We start from the raw sequence: 22,359 nt of genomic DNA on the forward strand, positions 1-22,359 counted from the left end.
TGAGCAGCCAGTTAAGAGGCAAACATAGATTACTGGCTTGTATATCAGAATGGACAACATGGGCGTCTACAGCCATTGCCAAGAGGATTCCCCCAGCAGTACTTGTCATGCAGGCAAGCATGTTCCTTTGCAGAACTGTGTGCTGTGGCACTAGTTCTAATCCAAATATAATTATTTGGAATGGTACAAGGGTGTACAGCCCAGGTGTTATATACTTACTACTGCCTGTGGTATCTCCATGGCATTTGAAATCGACACAGTGATTAGATTTCACTGAATCCAAGTGTAAATTCTGTCTGCACCTTACTCTGTGTTGTGTTTTTTTAATACAAAATTGCCATTGCCTCCATTGATAATACATGCAAGTTTTTGACAATTTTGTTACAATTAAATGGAGGAAGGACAGTGCTTTAAGATCACTAGAAAATGAATGAATTTGTTATTTCCAAGTGTCTGGGTGGCATATTAAAGATTCAAAATACTGAATAACTAAACATACTTGATGGTATGGGCTATTCTAAGGGACACTGGGCCAGCATCAAGTAAGCACACTGCTGGAGATATTCTGTGAACATCTGATGTTTGCTCCTTCTGGGACTGGATACAACAGGGGGCTAATATCCATAAAATCTCTGGTCCACATTCAAGTACCTGAAGTTCAAAGGATGCTTCTGAACAGAGAAAGAAGTAAAGACAAACAAAACCACTATTACACTATTAAACATGATTTTTTATTCTTTCTGATTTTATAAACTGCTTCTACATATGCAGCAAGTTCTTGGCCAACTGACAGAAAAAAAAGCATTTTCAAAAGCATTTCAAGAACTGTTTTCTTAACATGATGTCAAAGGTGTAAAACTTTTCAACTGTGTTTTAGTCTGTTGTGTTTTTTCTGTGCCTGCACCCTCCCTTTAGCTGCTAGGGAAGAACATTTTGAGTCTGAGATATGAGAAATACAGAGCTTCAGAGGGTCTGGAAAGCAAAAGCCTGGTCCCACTTTTAGCCAGGCATTCCAGCCAGGCATTCCTTGTCATAGTAGAGGATGGAAAGATCAAATGACAGGCCTCACTGTTAGAACCTCAATACTCCTGATCTGAGTTACTGTCACTGCAGAGAAATGCCAGTTTCTCCTTGACCTGCTCATAGAGCTAATGCTGTGGTATTGAAGGTAATTCCATTACCTTCAATACTCGTCAAGTGAACCAAGACTTGTAGGAAAAGGAACTATCTCCTTGGTTACATAAAGCCCAGTATAACTTGGCAAAGAGTTAAGAACCAGTTATTTGCCAGTGGTATAGAGGCTGCAGGATTCTTCCTGGAGACATCAGGAGGGAGATCTGGTGGTATTCCTGTAATCCACTCTGAAGATGTGAGTTACCATTAAGCATTTCTTGTGGAAGAGAGGGTGAAGTAAAGACAATCTGTATAGATTATATCCCAGAATTAGCAAATGAACTAGTCCAAGTTGATTGTATAGGACAGGGCAATGGTTGCAGAAGATTGTTTCATTTTGATTGGAGGAGAAGTTCAAGTGTGGAAATAGCCCCTGTACCAACACACTCCTGGACTCCTGAGAATGTCAGTGGTTGAGTTAGATGTCAAAATAGGTCATTAAATTCAGGACAGGATAGTCTTATGACTTCCTCCAGAGCTATCTTTCTAGATTAGCTGATAGATGGGTTGGTGTTTCAATTCCTCCAGCATCTCGAAAGAATGCTAAAAAAGCAGCTGGACAAAGACAGCACTGTATATCAAGGACTCATTAAAGAAATACAAACCACAGCTTACTTAGGCAAGCCTTAACTGGTATTTGACATACTTTTCTCCTAGGCCTCAGAATGCTCTGAAGGCAAGGATAAGGGTCAGATTTGACTCTCCATCCTGAAAGGTAATGGTGAAAGCAGGACAAGAACAGTGCACCTGCAGCCACCTGAATGGCTGAGGGGATGCACTGTGTCACTCTGCAGTGAAAGGTTCTTTATGATCAGCTGTGTCATGTGGCTGAATTTCAGCTAACTGGCTACCAAAGAATAAGCAGCCCCCCTCTCTTAAAGTAGTAGATTAAGCCTCTTGAAAAGTCCCCCAAGATTAAAATTCAAACAATTTACTACTGGCCATAGCCAGAAGACAAAGATGCTCACTGCTCTCTTATCAGTTTGTTTGGATTCCTCTGCAGGCTGTAAGCTCACTAAACTGTAGTTTTTTTCCTTCATATGCAAAGCTTCTAACATGGGACTCTGGCCTTCAGAGACGATCTAATAAATAAACTTGGTTGCCTCTACCAAGTCCTTCATGAAAAGAAATTTCTTCTAGGTGTAAGCTTTTCTTATTGTAGAGGCCCTAGTTTCCACCCACTTAAATTACTACCTGCTACTGGTGATTACATCATATTTAATTCATGGGTGGAATCCTGGAAACTGAAAAGCTGGTAAACGTCTCATTTCACGTAAGTGGGAAATGAGATACGGATCCCCAAGAGTTATAATAATTTTACACACCATACACATTATCCCCATACAGCAAGAGATGCTCATAAATAATTCAGCCATACTCAAAAGTAATGTATAGGCTTAACAACAGAGGTGCTTGAAAAACCAGAATTGCACATTACTTCCAAAGAAGTCAGCTGAAATTTAGGAAAAATACAAAAAGATAATACCTCAATTAGGAAATGCTAAAGTAGTCACTAACTACTCAGAACACTACTTTGATTCATTAGCTGCTCTCATCAAAGAAAAGTTTGGGACAAAGTATTCCCTCCACCCATTAGGAATTTGAATAGTCCAATTCTCTAATTCTTCTGTAATTCTTTAGTATATTCTACGTGTGGTATAATCCAGTACCAGGCTAGCAGCTCCCAGAAGAGCAGGATCTGCTAGATTTGAGACCACCACATCCACTGTTTTAACAGAGGACAGCGCCTGTCGATTTATCACATCTTTGACAGCATTAACATAGTGGTTAGCTAGAACCCCAGAAAGGATCACAAGAGACGGGTTCACCGTGTGTAGAATGTTCACAACGCCAAGGCCCAGTGCTGTCCCAGCTGAAAGATGAAGTAAAAAGAAATTGAGTAGAATACTCAGAGCAGTTCTGGCATCAGTAGCTGAAACAGTTCTGTTAGCAGCAAATAACACTGGAAAGTCAGTAAAGTGTTTTGTTCCACAGAGTTTATGTTATCAGGTAATACGTGTCTGCTATTAAATTTTCTTTTGAAAGTAAAAAAAGAAAAGGTAAATTTTTTTGCACAACAATGCATTATTCAACGTTATGGATGTGAAAAGACAAAACAAGGCATTAAGCATGCTCGTAAGCGAGGAGAAAATAGGAAAGCATCGCTCTACCACCTCAGTGTTAACCACTATGTATGAGGAAGGACTACGCTTAAAACTAGTAAATCAGCGAAATCCACCATGTAAAGTAGCACATAACATAAATTGCCTTTGCTGCCTCTGACAGCCATTCACTTGTCTACAATGAAATGTCCCAGAATTTAATTTTCCATTATGATAATGTTGAGACTTTACTTCTTTTTTAAACTGATCTTTGCAGAGCCTTTTAATATTTTTTTTTACTGGAATAGATACTTTTAACACTTCTGCTGACATTTTTTCCAACATTTATATTTAAAATCTCATTACCATTAGTAATTTCTATATTGAGAGGGCCTCAACATGAACAGGCTGCTTGTAGTATTACAGTGCACTACCATTTCTGTATCCCCTAAAATACAATCATGGAAGTGTTTCACCCTCTGGGCTATGTTCTCACCTGTTCTGAGAATGCTCTCTGCTTTTGTATTCCCAAGTTTAGCTGCTTGAATAAGGTGAGCAGCACTAACAATCTCCTCCTCCTTCACTGACATTCCTTCTACTAAAAGCAGATCATCTGAAAAGGAGAGAAAGCCAAGAGCAAACCATGATAATGTGGCAAGTCAGAGGGTGAAAAGAAAGAAAAATTAAAATCTTTCCATCTCTTTTACTTGTATACTGAATCCTGACCAATCTGTTCAACTCTGAGTTTAGCTGAAGTAATCATATCTATATTATTCAGGACACTACTTGCAGAAGCAGGGAATCAAACTCGAACAGTTAGAGTGTGGTAATTCACTAGTCTTGTTGGACCCAAAAATAAATAAAATATAAATATTCTCAAATTATTTAAGACTTAGAAGCTTTTGCTGAAAGACAATCACTGTGAAACCAAATGTTACAGAATGCCTGTCAGATTAGTTTACATCAAGCTTAAAAAGAAAAGACCAGCTCTACTGTGTGCTTCTGCGAGTTCTGAGACCAGTGGTTCCTAATGTTCCTTGCTATTGAAAATAATCTGTATTATGTAGGCTGCCTGTGCATCTATTCTTGTCTCCTCCTAGAAAAAGAAGGCAGATTAATTTTTTCTTAATATCTTCTTTTAAAATGTCTTCCTATACTGCAGTTTAGTAACAGTGTTTTCAAACCCAGAGTAAATAAATACCATCATGCAGTTTCTTAGCTTCTCTCTGTAACGCTATTCCTGAGGCATATGCTTCTATACATCCTTGGCTGCCACACAGGCACTCTGGTCCATCTAAGGATACAACAATGTGCCCAAGCTCAGCAGCACAGAAAGAACTGCCATGGATCAATTCGTGTTGATGAACGATTCCACCTCCAATTCCTGCAAAGATATTAAGACTTCTTTTGTTTAAAAAAAAAGACAAACAGCCTCTGCTCCCCAACAGTTTTTAAAGACTACAAGACACTGATATTTGCTTATTCTGATGTAGACAAGATTAAATAATTTGCTTCAGTGATTTGACACTCCTAATACACAAGCCTATAACTCCCTCCTATTAATATATGTATCAAAATAGTATATGTTTGTATTTTTTTAAAACCTATGGATGGTACTGAAATATGACAGATCTTTTAAGCTTGTGAGTCATGCTCTTTATGCAGAAAACTATCCAAGTGGCCTTAAAATTTTGCACTTCAGAAGAGAAGTTCTAATGGTGTATTTAGACAGTTAAACCTGTGTGTTAAAGGCCCAGGACAGATAAATGTGCAGGCCTCTGCTGCCCCTTCCCAAACTGGGTGTAGATACATCAGCTAATTCTTACTGCCACCATCTAAAGTACTATATACTTAACAAATGAGAAAAGTTACCCCACATTTGCATTTGAGATTTAAGCATACTTTCTTATATTCAGTTGCTTATCTTCCAGATACATATTCTGTATTTCTAAAGTTGAAAGAGGATTAATCTATAAAGCTGAAAAATGCCAAATTATTCCAGTTGAAGTTGCTCAGATTTTCCTTACTTGCCTGTGTAGCAGTACCAGAAGAACTTCTTTCATCAAAAAGTCTAAACTATGGAAGTGGTTTTATTTGCCAGAATAAATTAAAAAGCACCCTAAACCAAAGAAACAGTGTAGCAAAAGAATTTTTGGTTTTCCAGGCACAGTGGTAATGTTTATGCCTATAGAACACCTGAGCCTCTAAGTGATGGTGCTGGACTTTGAGTGTCATTGAACTACAACATACCCACCTGTACCAGTAATCAGTGTTACAAAATTTTCTACTCCTTTTCCATGACCAAATTTCCTCTCTGCTAGAGCGGCACAGTTTCCATCATTGTCCACCCAGACTGGCAGATGCAAAGCATCAGATATAGGAGTTCTGAGATCCACAGAGCTCCACTCCTGAATGAGTTTTGTAGAGTGAAGCACAATTCCTTCTCGAGGGTTTACCCGTCCACCTGTGGAAATACCTAAGTCCCACAAATACAGGACAGAAAAATGAAAACTAAGTCTGTGTAACAGACTTTAGGTAGAAACCTATTTTTCTTTCTCTAATGACAAGATTTTTCCCCCCTAATATTAGGCTTTGAAGCAGAGTATGAAAGTAAAAATTTTTGAAGTATTACTGGCAGTTCAACTTTTGACATGTAAAGATCACAAAATCATTGAATGGTCTGGGTTGAAAGGGACTGCTGGAGATCATCTAGTCCAACCTCTCTGCTAAATCAGGTTCACCTACAGCAATGGCACAGGATTCTGTCCGTGTGGGTTTTGAATATCTCCAGAGAAGACGACTCCACAACCTCTTCAGGCAGTGTGTTTCAGTGCTCAGTCACCCTCAAAGTAAAGAAGACAGTTCATAGAATTCCACACCTCTAATCACAATGCGCCAAGTATCTTTAGACTAACTAGATGGGTAGTGGTTGTTAGTCAGAGAGTTAATGTTCCTACTTCAGGCAAGACTGCAGCAAATCACTTAATAGCTGCATTTCTTGTTAGTGGTGTACAAAAGACATAACAGCAAAAACAAATTATTCAAACCCTGGAACTCTACTAGTGTCCAGAAGTCTGCTATTACTCTCAAGATTCATAATGACTAAAAATAATTGCTAGACCTAGAGTAGTGATTTTTCCTTAAAAACATACTGTTTTTGTGAAAGATCAAAACTGTGTTCAGAGATTTGTCTGCTGAACAAAGTAGGCTAGTAACAGGCTCTAGTGGCCAACCCAGTTTTCCCTAGCTAGAGAGGCTTCCAGAGTTGGTGGAGTCTCTCAGGACCACTGAAAAGCAGGTGTCCATAATGGAGGTATTTAGCTCTAGACAATAAAGTTTGAACATTTTCTTGTACAGAGCTTATATGACTGCATCACATATGAAGATGGCTCCAGGGATAATGCTGTAATGGAAAGCAGCCATAAAAGCTCCAGAACAAGCAGCTGAATTGAACATTAAAGGTTTAAGAAAGATCAGATTTGAAGGGCTAACATTTCTCTTTACAGTTTTGTGTACTTAACATTGTTTTTAAAGTTCAAGTTAACTTTTCTTTGTAGTGTGTGATTCAGGTAAGTTTTCATCTGGAACAAACTACTTTTCTTTAGGAACATGTCTCAGCTAAAATGAATATTCTATGTCCTTCTTAAAAATTCAGGACACATTAATCAACGACTTCATAAATAACTAATATTTAAGGCCAAATCTCCTAGTCATCATCAAACTGAAGAAGTCCTGTCTGATACAAGTACAGTTTAATACAGAACTGTATTGCAAGTGATACTAGAAGTCAGCAGAAGGGCTGCTTTTGTCGCTGTTAGCTACAAATTTACTCCTAACATTCTTGCCTTTTTAGTTTGCCTTGGTGTATCTGAAAATTCTGCTGCACAGTTGATCCTAGCCCTAAAGAAAGACTTACAGACAGCAAAGACCTGTTTTGATAAAGACCGAGCATCTGATTCACAAGGCCAAGACAGCAGAGAGCTTCATAATCCAGAGTACTACAAAAACACATTTTAGATATAGTTTACCGTAACTTAACAGATTGTTTAATGGTTGTTACAAACTGTAGAAACTTCAGTCTTTATAGTCAGCTTCTCATTTTTAGCTATTTAGAAATGTTTGTTTGAAGTACAGAAGTACAGAAGATCCATTTTAGAGAGGTGTTTTAAATAAATGAGTAGTGATTTAATTTCATGTTGGAAAACATAGATGTAAAAAGTATTTGTTAACTTACCTACTCCCAAAATTCTGCAGTTTACATTTACTGCCTCTGATGCAGCCTCTACACACATCTTTAGAATTAATGCTAGTCTGTCTTCATAGGTTTTAGGGTTGAGCTGGGTATACTTCTTAACTATTTCACCCTAGAAATTAAAAACAACAAAACATGCCCCAGAGAAATGTATGTCATGATGAAATTTCTCTTCCATATAAATTACAGGTTAATTTGAAAACAGAGAGCCATAACTTATCTCTTTAAAAAAACCACAGATGCTATACTTTAGTTTTTGGGCCTGCAGGCAACGTTCTTGACAGCTCTTGGGGACAAGCTTGTAAGATTAGGCACTGCATTCTGCTTCTGTAATCAACCTCCCATCTGAAATTAAATACACATTTTAAGGAACACACAGCTCATGGTGAGGAAGTATCACCAGAGCTGCTGCAACTGTTGTTAGGCATAAACCATGACAGAGCAATGTACTTAAGCTCAACACTGTGTTAAAAAAAGAGAGTAACAATTGCTTAAAAAGGACAGAAAACCCACAAGTGCTTAAAAATAAAATCTTTCCAATCTGACTGCATGAAAGGTCTCTGCACCAAAAAAGCAGAATCAGACAGACAGAAATGCTAGAAATTTCAAGGCAAAATTGACTGTACTTTCAGAAATATCTTCTAAGTGATTACACTTCTGAGTTACTTGCAATATCTGTGGAGTACCATCAAGTGTCATACATCATTTGAATAGTCTGGGTTCAAAGGGACCTCAAAGGTCATCCAGTTCCAACTCCCTACATGGGAAGGGACACGGAACCAAACCAGGTTGCTCAGAGCTCCATCGAACCTGGCCTTGAACACTTCCAGGAATGCGGCACCCCAGACTCCTCTAGACAACATGTTCCAGTGCCTCCCCACCCTCACAACAAAGAACATCTTCCTAATATCTAATCTAAACCCACCCTCTTTCAGGCTGAAGGCATTCCCGCTTTTCCTGTCACTACATGCCCTTGTAAATACTTTGGAGAGGGTGGGGAGGGGCCATGAAGATTATTTTCAACCCTCTTCATGCTGTGTAATGAAAGTATTCATGACGCATGCTTGGAATCTATGGGTACTAAGGAACTGATATTAATTCAGTGTTTACATGGCAGGATTAAGCCAGGAGACTGCTGAAGGTATCCTGTGTAACAGTGTTATTCTCCCTGTTAAATCCCCTGTACCATGTATCTCAGTGAACTGCACTGAATTAATGCAACTCAGCAAAGAGGAGTAACAAAGACAGTCTATAAGCAACATGGCTGAGTCATTGCTGTCAAAGAACTTGGAAAATTCCAAACTGATAATGGGTTTGAGTGCTGGGTCCTATCATCTCAGTATCACATAAGTGACAGAGTTTGTGGATTTTGGATGCTTAGTTTCTTCTTCACTTTTAGGTTCGAGGGTGCATCAGAGAACTTTGTTTTGGAAGACAAGGTTGCAGCAAATATTATCAGAAGACATAAGGCCTTCTAAAAGGAATTTTTAAATCTCATTTTTTTTGTGAAAATAAAATTAAATCTCATATTCTGCCACTGGCTGTTAAATACTTACATCTGTTATGTAAATTTTATTATGAAAGTCTGTTTGTTTTCACTCTGATTTGCTAGCATTTCAATTTTCACAAATGTAACTTCAAGCTCTGTAAAGTGGGCAGAATTTTTTTACATTATTTTTTCCAGTTTGTGTTGACTCATAGGAAAAAATGTGGTGTCAATTTTGCTTCTAAAAATATTACACTTTTAAAAGCAGTCTTTAAGAGCTTGAAGATCTGTCAGACATCTCTTAAATGAAAATTTTCTCTTAATGTGAAAATTGTAGACTGTGTCAGGTCACTTTACATAACCCTTCATGCTTCAGGCACCTTATTCTGCCTTCTGGGCAACTATTATTGAGCTGATCTAGTTATCTGCAAATATGAAGTGTAACTGTAGGCGTAATTGTCCAATACTCTTGAGAACAAAAGCAAAAGGCTTCTCATCATGAATTTTATTCACATCTTTGAAATGCTGCAGAGTTCAGTAAATTGATTTGCTAGATGCTGGTTGTTGCTCAGAATGGTCTTGTGTGTCAATTACATGGAAGTGTAAGGCAGTGGGGAAGCAAAAAATCTAATACTGCAGCCCTCCATGTTTTGCTTGACATACAAAACCTTGCAGGTTGAACCAAGTCACCTTTTAAGGAGAACCAACACATGCAAAAGCTGTTCTATTCGTCAAAGTCTGTAGTCAACCCACAAAGAAGCAGCTAAAAATGGGCTTCTTGCCCATTCTTGCACCACCAAATGGGCATTGCTAGTTTAACATCAGTCTTAGAAGAGCAAAGCAATAAGCAAGTTTTATCAGGACTGTATTGAGAGGCAGGAAAGAAGGTAAGAAATCTTCTTTATCCCTTAACAAAAGTCAATAGACTGCTTTGTTTTGGAGCTATTTGGCAGAAGCCCGTATCCACAAAGCCCAGTGGAGTTTACAGAATATCTAGAAGCACAACAGAATATTTACCTTCATACTGACGATTGCTACTCGGAGATTTGTTCCACCTAGATCCACTGCCAGAGCACTCTGTGTCTCTAGAATATGGTCAATATCTTGAGAGATATTATCTTTGACAGGAGGAAAACAGAATTTCTTTTGCAATGGTTCTTTGAGGTCAATAGATTTAAGGAACTTCAAAATCCTTGGAACAGCATTACCATCTCCATATATTTTTGAGCTGTAATACAAAAAAGAATTCATGTAATTTGAAATAACACTGGAATCTATAAAGTTCTTTGTATGGCAGAAGAATGTAACAGTATCATTACAATATTATGATCTGGCTACTCTGCCAGATCATAAAGACAGATTGTCATGAGACATGGTAGATAGCGACAGTAGTTTAAAGAACAAACACAGATCTTTCAAGTCTGGCATTAGCTCCATTTTGGAATATGAAACTGGAATGTAGAAAACTAATGATACCAAAACCCCAGTAAAATTAGGTTTTATGAAGCAGAAATAAAAATACGGACAGTTTTTATGCTACAAATCAAGTAAGATGTAGTTATTGCGCAGATGCCAACTGTGTAATAATAAACTGTACATTCGTGTCAGTTTTCAACATGACTGTTTCTAAAATATCATACAGTGCATCAGATACTTAGTATTAAAGAATTCAGTTTTACTGTTCAGTTTAGATTCTTAAGAAATACTCTTTTTATCCTTGTCCTTAGTTGAACAAGTATCTATCAAACTTTTTAAGAAACTTAAATGTTAGAGAAATGAGCACTCATTAGGGCTGAGGAGTAAGGAAAAGCACCTTGCCAGAATTCTGCAGCTTCCCTGGAAGCTTGCACTCAGGACTCTCTATGCATCATGAGGTCAAATCAGCTATCGAGTATTGTGTCACAGAAGCACAGAATAGCTTGAGTTGGAAGTGACCTCTTGAGATCATGTAGGCCAACATCCCCCCCCAAGGCAGGTCACATTGAGCAGGTGACAGGAACTCATCCAGGTGGGATTTTAATGTCTCCAGAGAGGGAGACTCCACAACATACCTGGGCAGTCTTTGCCTGTGGTCTGCCACCCTCAATGTAAAGCTCTTCTTCAAGTTGATGTAACTTGTGTTTTGGTTTATGGCCATTACTCCTTGTCCTGTTGCTGGGAACCACTGAGAGGAGTCTGGCACCGTCCTCTGGGCACCCGCCTTGGAGATATTGTTACGTATTGAGGAGATCCCCTCTATCAGTTGTGTCTTTGTCTAGACAGGGCCAGCTTCCACATTCTCTCTCTTCTCATAAGAGAGATGCTCCAGACCCCAAGTAACAGAATCACAGAATAAACTAGGCTGGAAAAGACCTTTGACACAATCAAATCCAACCTGTTACCTAACATTATCAGCTTAACCATGGCACTGAATGCCTCATCAAGTCTTTTTTTTAAACACCTCCAGGGACAGCAGCTCAACCTCCTCCCTGGTGTCACAATCCACTCATACGAACGGGGGTCGTGATGGTTCAGAGTGCAAAACTCAACGCAGTGGGGATTTCAGTATTAATCAAAACAAACGCACCTTTATTGAATGACCACAGCAAATGCGATAGAGGGATTGAGAGAAAAAAGATAGAGAAAGGGGGAGAGAGAAAGGGTGGTGGGGGGGGTGTTATAGCTACCAAACGTAGAGACAAAGTCCTTTGCAGTCCAGCTGAGGATCTGCCTGTTACGCTGGGGAAATCTCGAAGTCCTGGTTATCTCAGGGTTCTACTATGGTCCATTGCTGAGGGGGGGAACAGATCTTGAAGTGAGTCTATTGAAATGGCTGAAGGGAAAAAGGTATTGAAGATGGGTACAGACAGTCCATGTTCTCAGCAGCATAAGTCAGTATCAGCAGTGAGCAGGACCCATTGTGTTTCAGCACTGGTTTCTATGGGAAACCACTCTAGGTGCAGTGAACACATCTGCAGGCAACACTTAGCAGGCTTCCTACTTCAGTCAGCCAGCACCCCTGGATCAGAAGTATGGGGATCTCAGTCTCAGTCCTTGGGAGGGGGGCTTCAATCTCTGTCCATCACGGTGGTAGTGGAGCAGATGAAGGATTTTCTTTGGGGGGGGCTATCAAAGTTGCCCCAGCAAGTTCATCTGGCCAAGATGTGGGAGAATTCCTGGCCTATTGTTGTGAAGCAGGTGCAAGCATATAGGGCATGTTGCCCCTTGGCAGGCCCTGCTAGAAGCAGTCACTGTAGACACAGTTGTGAACAATCGCTTGGCAGGCCAGAACTCTGCTCAGGGGCCTCAGGATTTTTGGAAGTTCATCCACCACTGGCAGGCCAGAATTCCAATCAGGCTCCTCAGGGTCCCGATGTCTGTTCTTGGGATGGTCATGAGGCAAATGAGGGGAACTTTATACTGTCTTTCACACCCGGGTAGCACATGCCAATGCTAAACCACTCTTTCCCTGAAGAATTCTTTCTAATATCTAGCCTAAACTTCCACCTGGCTACAGCCTCTTGTCAGGGAGTTGTAGAGAGTGATAAGGTCTCCTTGAGCCTCCTTTTTTCCAAGCCAAACTCCCAGCTCCCTCATCCATTCCTCATAGGATCTGTATTCCAGGCCCTTCACCAGCCTTGTCGCCCTATTCTGCATGAATTCAAGCATCTCAGCATCCTTCCTAAATTGAGGAACTGGACACAGCACTCAAGGTGTTGCCACACCAGCGCGGAGTACAGAGGAAGAATCACTGCCCTGCTCCTGCTGGCCACACCATTCCTGACATAGGCCAGGATGCCACTGGCCTTCTTGGCTCCCTGGCTAACATTCAGTTGGCTGTGGACCAGCACTCCCAGGTCCCTTTCTGCCTGGGCACTGTCCAGCCACACCATCCCCAGCCTATAACAATGCAGGGGGTTGTTGTGGCTTAAGTCTGGGACCTGGGACTTGGACTTGTTAAACCTCATATCACTGGACTCAGCCTGTCTATCCAGCCTGTCCAGGTCCCTCTGCAGAGCCCTCCTACCCTCTAACAGATCAATATTTGCTCCCACCTTGATGTCATCTGCAAATTTACTGATGGTGGACTCCATCCCCTCGTCCAGATCATCAATGAAGATATGAAACAGGACTGATCCCAGCAGAGACCCTGAGGGACACCACTGGTGACTGCCCACTAACTGGATGTGACACAAGTCACCTCCACTCCATGAACCCCACCATCCAGCCAGTTCTGAGCCCAGCAAGGAGTGCTCCTGTCCAAGCCATGGGCTGCCAGCTTTTCCAGGATTGCTGTGGAGAGATGGTGTCAAAGGCATTGCTGAAGGTCAGGTGGACAACATCCACAGCCTTCCCCTCATCCACCAGGTGGGTCACCTGGTTATAAAAGGAGATCAGGTTGGTCAGGCAGGACCTGCCCCTCCTAAATCCATGCTGGCTGCATCTGAGCCCTGGGCCATCCTGTAGGTGCCACGTGACCACACTTGGGATGATTTCTCCTGCCAGGCACAGAGGTCAGGCTGACAGGTCTGTAGTGTCCTGGATCCTCCTTCTTGCCCTTTTTGTGGATGGACATCACATTGGCCAGCTTCCAGTCATCTGGGACCTCCTCAGTGAGCCAGGATTGCTGGTAAATGATGGAGAGGCTTCACAAGCTCATCTGCCAGCTCCCTCCTCCCCCTGGGATGGCCACCTGGGCCCATACACTTGTGAGCATCTAAGTGGCTCAGCAGGTCTCTGACTGCCTCCCCCTGGAGAACAGGGGGATCATTCTGCTCCCTGTCCCCATCTACCAGCCCAAGAGGACAGCTGTCCTGAAGACAACCTGTCTTTCTGTTAAAAATTGAGGCAAAGAAGGTGTTAAGTATCTCTGCCTCTTCATCATCTTTAGTTACTAAATACCATTCCCCATCTAATAATTAATGGAGATTATCCTTGCCTCCCCTTTTGCCATTAATGTATTTATAAAAATATTTTTATTATTCTTCACAGAAGTGACCAGATTAAGTTTTAATTGGGCTTTTACCTCCCTAGATTTTTTTTTCCGACTAGACCTAGCCACATCCTTAAATATTTCCTGAATCACCTGCCCCTTTTTCCAAAGGTCATCATCTTTTTCTCCCTTAGTTCCTTCGGAAGTTCTTTTTTCATCCAGGTCAGTCATCTTCTCCAACAGCTCATCTTTTGGCACACAGGGACAGCCTGCTCCTGTGCTTTCAAGATTACTTTCTTCCTGTACCCCCTTGTTTTCAAGGGCTGCTTCCGAAGGATCTTTCTGAATCAGGCTTCTTGAATAGGCCAAAGTCTGCCCTCTGGAAGTCCAGCGTGGAAGTTTTCTTGGTGCCCCTCCTTGTTTCACCAATTATTGAGAATTCTATTATTTCATGATCACTGTATCCCAAACGGCCCCCAACAACCATATCTCCCACCAGCCCTTCTCTGTTGCCCTTTTCGAAGATCATTGGCTTTCCTCCAGTTATTAGGCATCTTTCCCACTCCATGATTTTTCAAAGATAATGGAGACTGGCTTAGCAACATCTGCCAGCTCCCACAGGACACATGGGTGCATCCCATGAGGTCTGTAGATTTATGGGTGTTTAATCTGCCTAGCTGATCTCTAACCCAACCCTCTACAAGCAAGTCTTCCATTCTCCAGCCTTTTCTTCTTACCTCTGACATCTGGGATTCCTGAAGGCTGTTCTCAGCAGTAAACACTGAAGCAAAGAAGGCATTCAATAATTTGCCCTTCTCAGTGTCTTCCAACACCAGACACCCATATGATCCAGCAGCAGCCACACATCTCCCCTGTTCTTCCTGTTGCTGCTGATGAAATTGTAGAAGTCCTTCTTGCTGTCCTTTATATCCCCGGCCAGACTGAATTCCAAGTGGCCTTTGGCCTTCCTTCTCACATCCCTGCATATTCTGACAATGTTCCTATAGTCCTCCCATGTGGCCTGTCCCTTTTTTCACATCCCGTAAATTTCTTTCTTCTGTTTGAGTTTTACTAGAATCTCATCTATGTAAGGCTCCAGTCCGCTTTGCCTGATTTCTGGATCATAGGGATGCACGGGTCTTTAGGTCAGAGGAAGCGATGCTTGAATACTGACCAGCTCTTTGGACACCCTTCTCATCTGGAGTCCTAACCCATCAGATTCCTCCAAATAGGCCCTTGAAGAGGGTAAAGTTAGCTCTTTGCAAGTTTAGGGTTCTAATCTTGCTTGCTGTTTTGCTTCCCCAGTGGAAGATTCTGAGTTTCTAATGATCACTGCAGCCAATGCTGTCCCCAGCCTTCATATCTTCAACCAGTGCCTGCTGGTTTGTTAGTAAAATGTCTAGAACACACCTTTCCTCACTGGCTCCTCCACCATTGCATCAAAATTATCTTCACTGATCTGCAGAAACTTCCTGAACTGTGTGCCAAGCTGTGTCATCACTCTTAACAAATATCAGGTACAAACCTCCCGGGAGAACCAAGGCCTGTGACGCTATTTCAGTTGCCCACACAAAGCCTCATCAACTTCCTCTCTTCATCAGGTGGCCTCTGGTAAATACCACAACAGTGTCACCCATATTAGCCTGTCGCTTAATTCTCATCCATAAACTCTCAACTTGTTCATCTGTCCCTGAGTAGAGCCTGATACAGTCCAATTGCTCTCTCACACAAAGAGCAACTCCACCACCTTGCTTCTCTGACTTGTCCTCTCTAGATATAGCCATCCATGACAACATTTATCTCTATACACAGCCATCCATGACAACATTCTGGGTATGTTGCCATAATTCCAATGAGATCATGGCTCTGCAACCTCACATACATTTGCAGTTTATTAGATTACCTTGTTTATACCACTTGCTGAGTGCATTGGTATACAGGCACTTCACGGAAGATCAAACAATCAGGCTGCTTGAAGGGGTGTAAGAGTCATGAACACCACAGTCATAAAAACCCTTGATGTGTTTTGCCCTATGATCTTGTCCTGGAGTGATCTATAATGCTATTGTATTCCACAACTATATGTGCCAAAAAATCATTACTGTCTTGTCACTGTCATATTTTCTGAAAAATCCCTTTGCCAGGATTTCTTCACCTGGGAAGCTGAGAAGTCTCAGAGAAGAATGAAAACAATAATTATCTGATTGCTTCTCCTGTGTTTTGCTGCTTTGGAATGTGGTTGGAGATTGTTTATCCAACAGGTGGTTATTTGATTGGTTTCATGTGAATTGTTTTTCCTTAATGACCAATCACCATCTGGCTATGTCGGGACTCTGGAAGAAGTCATGAGTTTTAAATTAGTATCTTGTTAAGCCTTCTGTAAGGATCCTTCCTCTATTCTTTAGTATAGTTTTAGTATAGCATTCTATAATATAATATAATATAATATAATATAATATAATATAATATAATATAATATAATATAATATAATATAATATAATATAATATAATATAATATAATATAATATAATATAATATAATATAATATAATATAATATATATCATATCATATCATATCATATCATATCATATCATATCATATCATATCATATCATATCATATCATATCATATCATAAAACAATAAATTAGCCTTCTAAGAACATGGAGTCAGATTCTCAATTCTTCCTCTGTCCTGGGGACCCGGCAAATACCACACTGTCTCTTCAAGACCCTACGGCTGGGGACCTTGTGTGTGTGTGGCAGGAGGGAGGGCACTTTTAAAATCACCTTGCCCAGGCAGTTTCCTGCCTTTTGCTGCCTAGTGTTTGCTTTGAGGGCTGTTTCATCTTTGTTTTGGCAGAGTTTTTCCCTTCCCTTTTTGGGTTCTCTTTTCATTTCCCCCTCCCCCCACCTTGCCCCAGACAGACTCCAGTTGGTGTTTCTGGGCTGTCCTGGGGCAAAGTCCGTACGTGCCCTCCTGCTGCTGCAGGGAGGGGCTGGCCCCGCCTCAGTCCGAGCTGCTCCAGGAGAGAAGACTATGGGAGTAGAGCTTCTCCCTTCTGTGGCAGCCTTGGGTTTGCCATTCTAAAAACTGCATTTTGCAGTCAGAAAGTGTTTCAAAGTGAACTTTGCAAGGTCTGCTGGCAGCAAATAAGCCAGCGAGTTCCTGGGGTCAGGCATCCTGCGCCAGTGCGGATGGACTGCTCCTTCCCCACCAGCCCATGCCAGAACCATGGTGCAGAGCACGGCAGCAGCAGTGGCCGAGCCCATGGACAGCAGGAGGAAGTGGCAGCAGCCACTTGAACCAGCAAGTTTCCATCTGCCTCCAGAACTGCTCTGCAGACTCCTGCTTTCCGTGGGGGTTCTCACCATCTTGCCTCTTTGTTCCTGAAAATGTGTGGTCAACTGGGAGGCACCACCCTGGAAGGGAAGGGTGTGATGCCCCTTTCCCTTTGTCCTTCAGCCATGCAGCTGCCTCTGTCAGGCACCACTTCAGGAACAGTTATTTCCAGCATTTCAGGTCTCTCTCTGTTCCTGTGGGGTTGTGAGATTTAGCAGTTTGGTATCTAACAGTTATTAACTTTCCCCTCACCTGCTGCCATCCTGTTTGTTAATAAACTTATTTTTTCACTAGCATCTACTGGTGAGTTGTTCCTTATTGGTGGAAAGGGATTGGCTGGAATCAAGGGGGATGTTACTCGTTTCAGAGTGCCCATCTCTTTAAATTGCCTCAAAATGAGATGATCTTCAATCTGAGCTGCAGCCAAGGAACATGTGACTGCAGTGGTTGCTACGACCTGCTCCCCAGGAGGAAGCAATGGCACAATTGTTGCCATTTGCACGCTGATTCCCAGTCCTTCAGTTTAAAGTCCATCTCACTAGACCGGCCAGCCTGCTGCCAAAGACACACTGCCCTTTTTATGCCCTTTTTAGCCGGGGGATCCAATTCCCCTGTAACAGGCTAAAAATAATAAAAACACAACCCACTGTTATAAAAGCCAAAACATTCTTGATACCACCAGCCACAAACCCAGACACTGATCTGCACAATGTGTCTGCCTCTGACTGTCCTGATTTCTCTGACTGGTAGGATACATGAGGAGATGACTTGGGCAGAGATGTTTTTCATGTGCCTCCCCAGGGCTTTATAGTCTTCCCTGATCCTGGCCATTTTCTAGCTCTCAGTATCATTTGTACCCACACAAAGTGTCCTTAAGGCACAAGTCAAAGTAGGCAGACAGGATGTTCTCCCCCATGCTGCTCCTAAAGAACAAGCTCTCTTAATCACACTGGTCTAGGTTAATATGAATTTTGTCTTCTTGACTTTCTGTTGGATGTTAAATGAACACGTATTGAAACATGAATATGTTAAATGAACTTGTATTGAAACATTACTAGTAACATTACTACTGCACGTGAGACATCACATTACAGTTCTGAAATGAAAAATCATTTGTAACCTCAGATCAGTTCATCAAAAGAACTCCAATTAAATATGATGAAACATCTTAGGACTAAATGCCTTTTACTCTACTGCTTTAACATCCCCTTCAATGAATTGAGTGTACTCACCATGGATATTGCTTCCCAAACTGCAGCTGTAGAGCATGAAGAATCTTATCCTGTGTATCAGCATCACGAACATGAAGAACATTTTCACCTAGACAACAAAAAATTAAAATAGGACAGATCAGATGCTCTAATTGCATTAGAGTATGAGCTGCTTTAGAAATGAAAAAAAAATTGGTTTTACTTCCTCTGTGAGGGCAAGATGCCCATCAGATTGACATCACTCTTCATCACTTCTGTGCCTCCCCTTGCTCCCACTAAAGCAATGGTGACACCTCTGAGACACAGTCCTGCACTACAAAACACAGTTAAGCAAACATGTACCTGTTTCTCTTCCCGTCTGCCGTGTCCCCAGGTTGATGACAGGTGTGCCAAACGCTCCCACCTCTCTGACACCACAACTGCTGTTACCAATCATACAACCAGCGTGAGCGACTAGCTGAATGAACTGGTCAAATGGCACATGCTTCACTGCCCGAAAATTGGGATGGTGTTCAATGCCCTTCTTCCTCATCACACGAACCATCTCTTTGCTTCCTACAGAAAAGCAAAGTGGAATAAATGATTTAAGTTCCACTTTTAAAATCAAAGTCCAGGCACACAAAGAATATAGTACCCAGCCATTCACTGAGTTGCCAGCTCTGAACAGGTTTTTGCTCTTTTTATCCTTACACTGTAAATCGTTTAGCTCAGCACATATGCCAAAGTTTGATACAAGAATTCACTGCAAAAGTGTCTTTGTAGTTTTAAGCTAATTTAAGAGGCACTAACATTGCTCCTACACGTCACCTGGTTTCTCCTCGTTTTCCTTCCCACACTGAAAAACTGAAATATCCTCTAGCAATGTGAACACAGAGCTGCAGCAGAAGCATCCACGAGGCTGCCACAATCCAGCTATTTCCATCTGGCTGGAGGACCTGGGATAAAAGCACTCTTTTGAAGACAATCTCTTATGTGTCACTCTGTCATGAAGGTATTCTACTCACCTGCATCCACATTAGGGAATAGAACAAGTGTTCTCTTGTTGAAGGAGATGAGTGCATCTAGTGTCAGCTCAAACATCTTTATGGAATGTTTAATATCTGTGGTTACAGGATGCTGTAGAGCAACTATATAATCTCTGGTTTTGACATCTTCACCTGTCCAAATGGAGGGCAAGAGAAGTTTTCTTATTGGTGTAGAATAGCAAGAGGAAGGAAGGACATACTTTTGGAACTACAGATGTGAAACCCTGAAAAGTTGAGGCACTGAATGGGATATATCTAACACATAGGGAAAACGCTGGAATAAAAATCAAGGGACTTACAGGGTAGCCTAGCTTGTTATGGGTGTCTCTAAGCACGTCTCATAATTTTAGAGATCACTGCCTAAATGTCTACAAACTGTTAACTTGCAAGCCTACTTCTGAAGCTTTCCAAGACTATACCAGGAGATCAAGACACTGTTCTCACACCACTATAAATCTGGAGTAACGCCTGAAGCTGCTCTGATTTTCTGTCAGTTGTCCATTCTCAAGCAAAGACCTAATTTCCATGGTTTTAAAACAGTCAGTCACACTGGTCTTAGTACATTTGATAAACATTTATCTGCAAAACATACTGATTGAAAAAGATTCCTGCTTCTACACTTGGTAGACATATAGGACACGGCTTTGTCAAAGATAAAAAGCAAACATAAAACCCCACTGTTTACACGAATTATTTCTAAGTCAGTGAGTATTAAACACCAAAAGCCTTTGATGCATGTTGTCCTGTGGCAGTGCATTCCTCAAAAAAAGGTTCATAATACAAATTCTGTGTGATTTTTTTTATATTAGGCCTGAACAGCTTTGATTCTATTTAACTAAAACTCTACTACACCAAAGTAACTGCTCATGTAAGACTGTTCTGCTTTTAAAGTGTTCAGCTCAGAGAAATTACCCATTTAAGGAGTTATCTTTTGACTTGGCAGAAGGTCTGGAAGTAGTCAGTTAAATAGATTTGTAGCTTTTCAGTTGTATGTGGCAGAATGAAAGCAAATGTAGAAAGAAATACCAAGTACTATTAAAAATATATATTATGTTTTGACTGATAGCCTACTTACTGAGTTCGTCTAGTGTTGAAAGGCATGTGAGAAAAACATAAGAAGTGGCCTGCTTACCTAGCCACATGCTAATAATGCTCATGTAGTCCTTGTTTTTGGCAGAGAGAAGCTTGTCATATGAGGGACAGCCTGCTAAAAGGATGCGGTCGTGGTCTTCACACATGGCTATCAGGTGCTGCTCTGCACTCCTTGTGCAGCACACGTGGTAATGGGCCAGTTTGGTTATGGCATGTCTGATGGAGTCATCGATGGTCCCGCTGACTTCCCCACCTTCAATGTGAAGAATGCGAATGTTCATCAGGGCTGCGGACGTGGCCAGGGCCAAAGCATCGAATCTGTCCCCATGAACTATCATTATGTCAGGTTTCAGGCGGTTGAGGACATCAGGTAACTTGACTAATGCAAGGCCCACAGACTCCACCATAGCTGCCTCATCCTCCCCTCTCACGATGGTGTGCAGTCTTGTATGAATATCAAAGTCATCTTGTTCAATCATACGATAGGTATTACTGAAGGTCAGAGAAAAAGTGTTATTAGAGCAAATACAACTTGATTTTACAGCAATATTGCTTCACAAAATAAACATGAATTACAACAGCTGTACTGGGGTTGAAAAAAGACCTGCTTTCCACAACTTCTTCACTGAGGAAAGAAGCTTTTAAGACTTTAACAGAATATTCTCATCCATGTGAAGATCCTCCCGAATATTCCAAACATCCAGTTTTTCTAGACACCTTTAAGGAAGAACTAACTGTGCTGAACATATTGTGGAAATCTTCAGAAATCAAACTCTTTGTTCATATGTCCACTGAGACTTGCAGAGAATAGATATGGCATGACTTCCTGTCAGAAAGGGTATGTTTATTGACTTTTCTGTGGACAACTATAAATACAACAACCAATGTGATGCAAAGCTGAGGCCTTTATGTTTAAAGAAAACATCCTGCAGGTAGCATATATTATTTCAGATTCTGTATTTTTTAAAGGCATATCCTTTTTACTTTACTGAGTAAAGGGGCTCGCATTTATACAGCATAAATTTCATTAAATTCCAACTCCATTTGCAAATATCCTTCATAGACCTACCATGTTCCTGATTATGTACATTTATCTCAGAAAACTTTTTTCTCTTTGTTTCTGTATTCTTTGCCTTTCGAAAGGTGAAAACCTAGGAGACAATTGAGACTGTGCATTGATGCTTGCCAGATCAAAATCTCTACTGTTTGCTTTGTGTATCATAAATCATTCACAATACAGAAACAAATGTTAAACACCTTGGAACTGGAAAAGTAGTATTTTGTATTACTTTGCACAAGTCTTGCGGACAGCCAAGGGCTATGCGATATGCAGAAATCAGGGCCATGTTTGTCCTTTATGGCAAATGAAACAGGACTACTTTATTTCTCCAATCAGAGAGGGTGCAATTGAACATACTAATCTGTCAAGAAGTTAAACGTTTTTTTTTTTTTTTTTTTTTTGAATCAGGTTACTTTTGTGATGTTGAATTCACCTTGCCAAGTTACTGGATGGAAACAATGTCCAGTACAAAGCAAGGAACAGAGCGCTGTAATGTGCAGAAAGAGAACAGTCACCAGTGGAACATCCTGTCTTACTAGTTTGAGATAATATAACTTCCTCCTGTCTTGGCTCATAAAATGCCAAAATTTCTCATTGGAAAGTCCAAAAAGTATCTCTACTTGAAGACACACTTATACATTTCTGAAAGTTCGACAATGCCGATATATATTGCAGACCTTAGCCAAAGTCTGATTTTGTTTTCC

The 22,359-nt window shown here is 41.1% G+C and overlaps 1 protein-coding gene across 2 annotated transcripts in view; it reads right to left on the reverse strand.

Annotated features, from left to right (window-relative positions):
* Window positions 1-714: 714 nt before the first annotated feature.
* Window positions 715-22,359, reverse strand: part of GNE (glucosamine (UDP-N-acetyl)-2-epimerase/N-acetylmannosamine kinase) — a 35,634-nt gene continuing 13,989 nt past the window's right edge. The window contains exons 3-12 of one of the 2 annotated variants that reach the window (XM_030968580.1): window positions 20,636-21,087; window positions 19,483-19,635; window positions 18,821-19,033; window positions 18,500-18,587; window positions 10,031-10,241; window positions 7,510-7,639; window positions 5,530-5,751; window positions 4,477-4,659; window positions 3,772-3,888; window positions 715-3,046 (exon numbers count right to left, since the gene is read on the reverse strand). In XM_030968580.1, coding sequence (XP_030824440.1) covers window positions 2,811-3,046; window positions 3,772-3,888; window positions 4,477-4,659; window positions 5,530-5,751; window positions 7,510-7,639; window positions 10,031-10,241; window positions 18,500-18,587; window positions 18,821-19,033; window positions 19,483-19,635; window positions 20,636-21,087 — 2,005 coding nt within the window. In that variant the 3' untranslated portion in view covers window positions 715-2,810. The remainder of the gene's footprint in view (window positions 3,047-3,771; window positions 3,889-4,476; window positions 4,660-5,529; window positions 5,752-7,509; window positions 7,640-10,030; window positions 10,242-18,499; window positions 18,588-18,820; window positions 19,034-19,482; window positions 19,636-20,635; window positions 21,088-22,359) is intronic. The other variant, XM_030968581.1, reaches the window with a different exon arrangement.

This window comes from Camarhynchus parvulus, chromosome Z (assembly GCF_901933205.1).
Source record: "Camarhynchus parvulus chromosome Z, STF_HiC, whole genome shotgun sequence".
Taxonomy (NCBI): domain Eukaryota; kingdom Metazoa; phylum Chordata; class Aves; order Passeriformes; family Thraupidae; genus Camarhynchus; species Camarhynchus parvulus.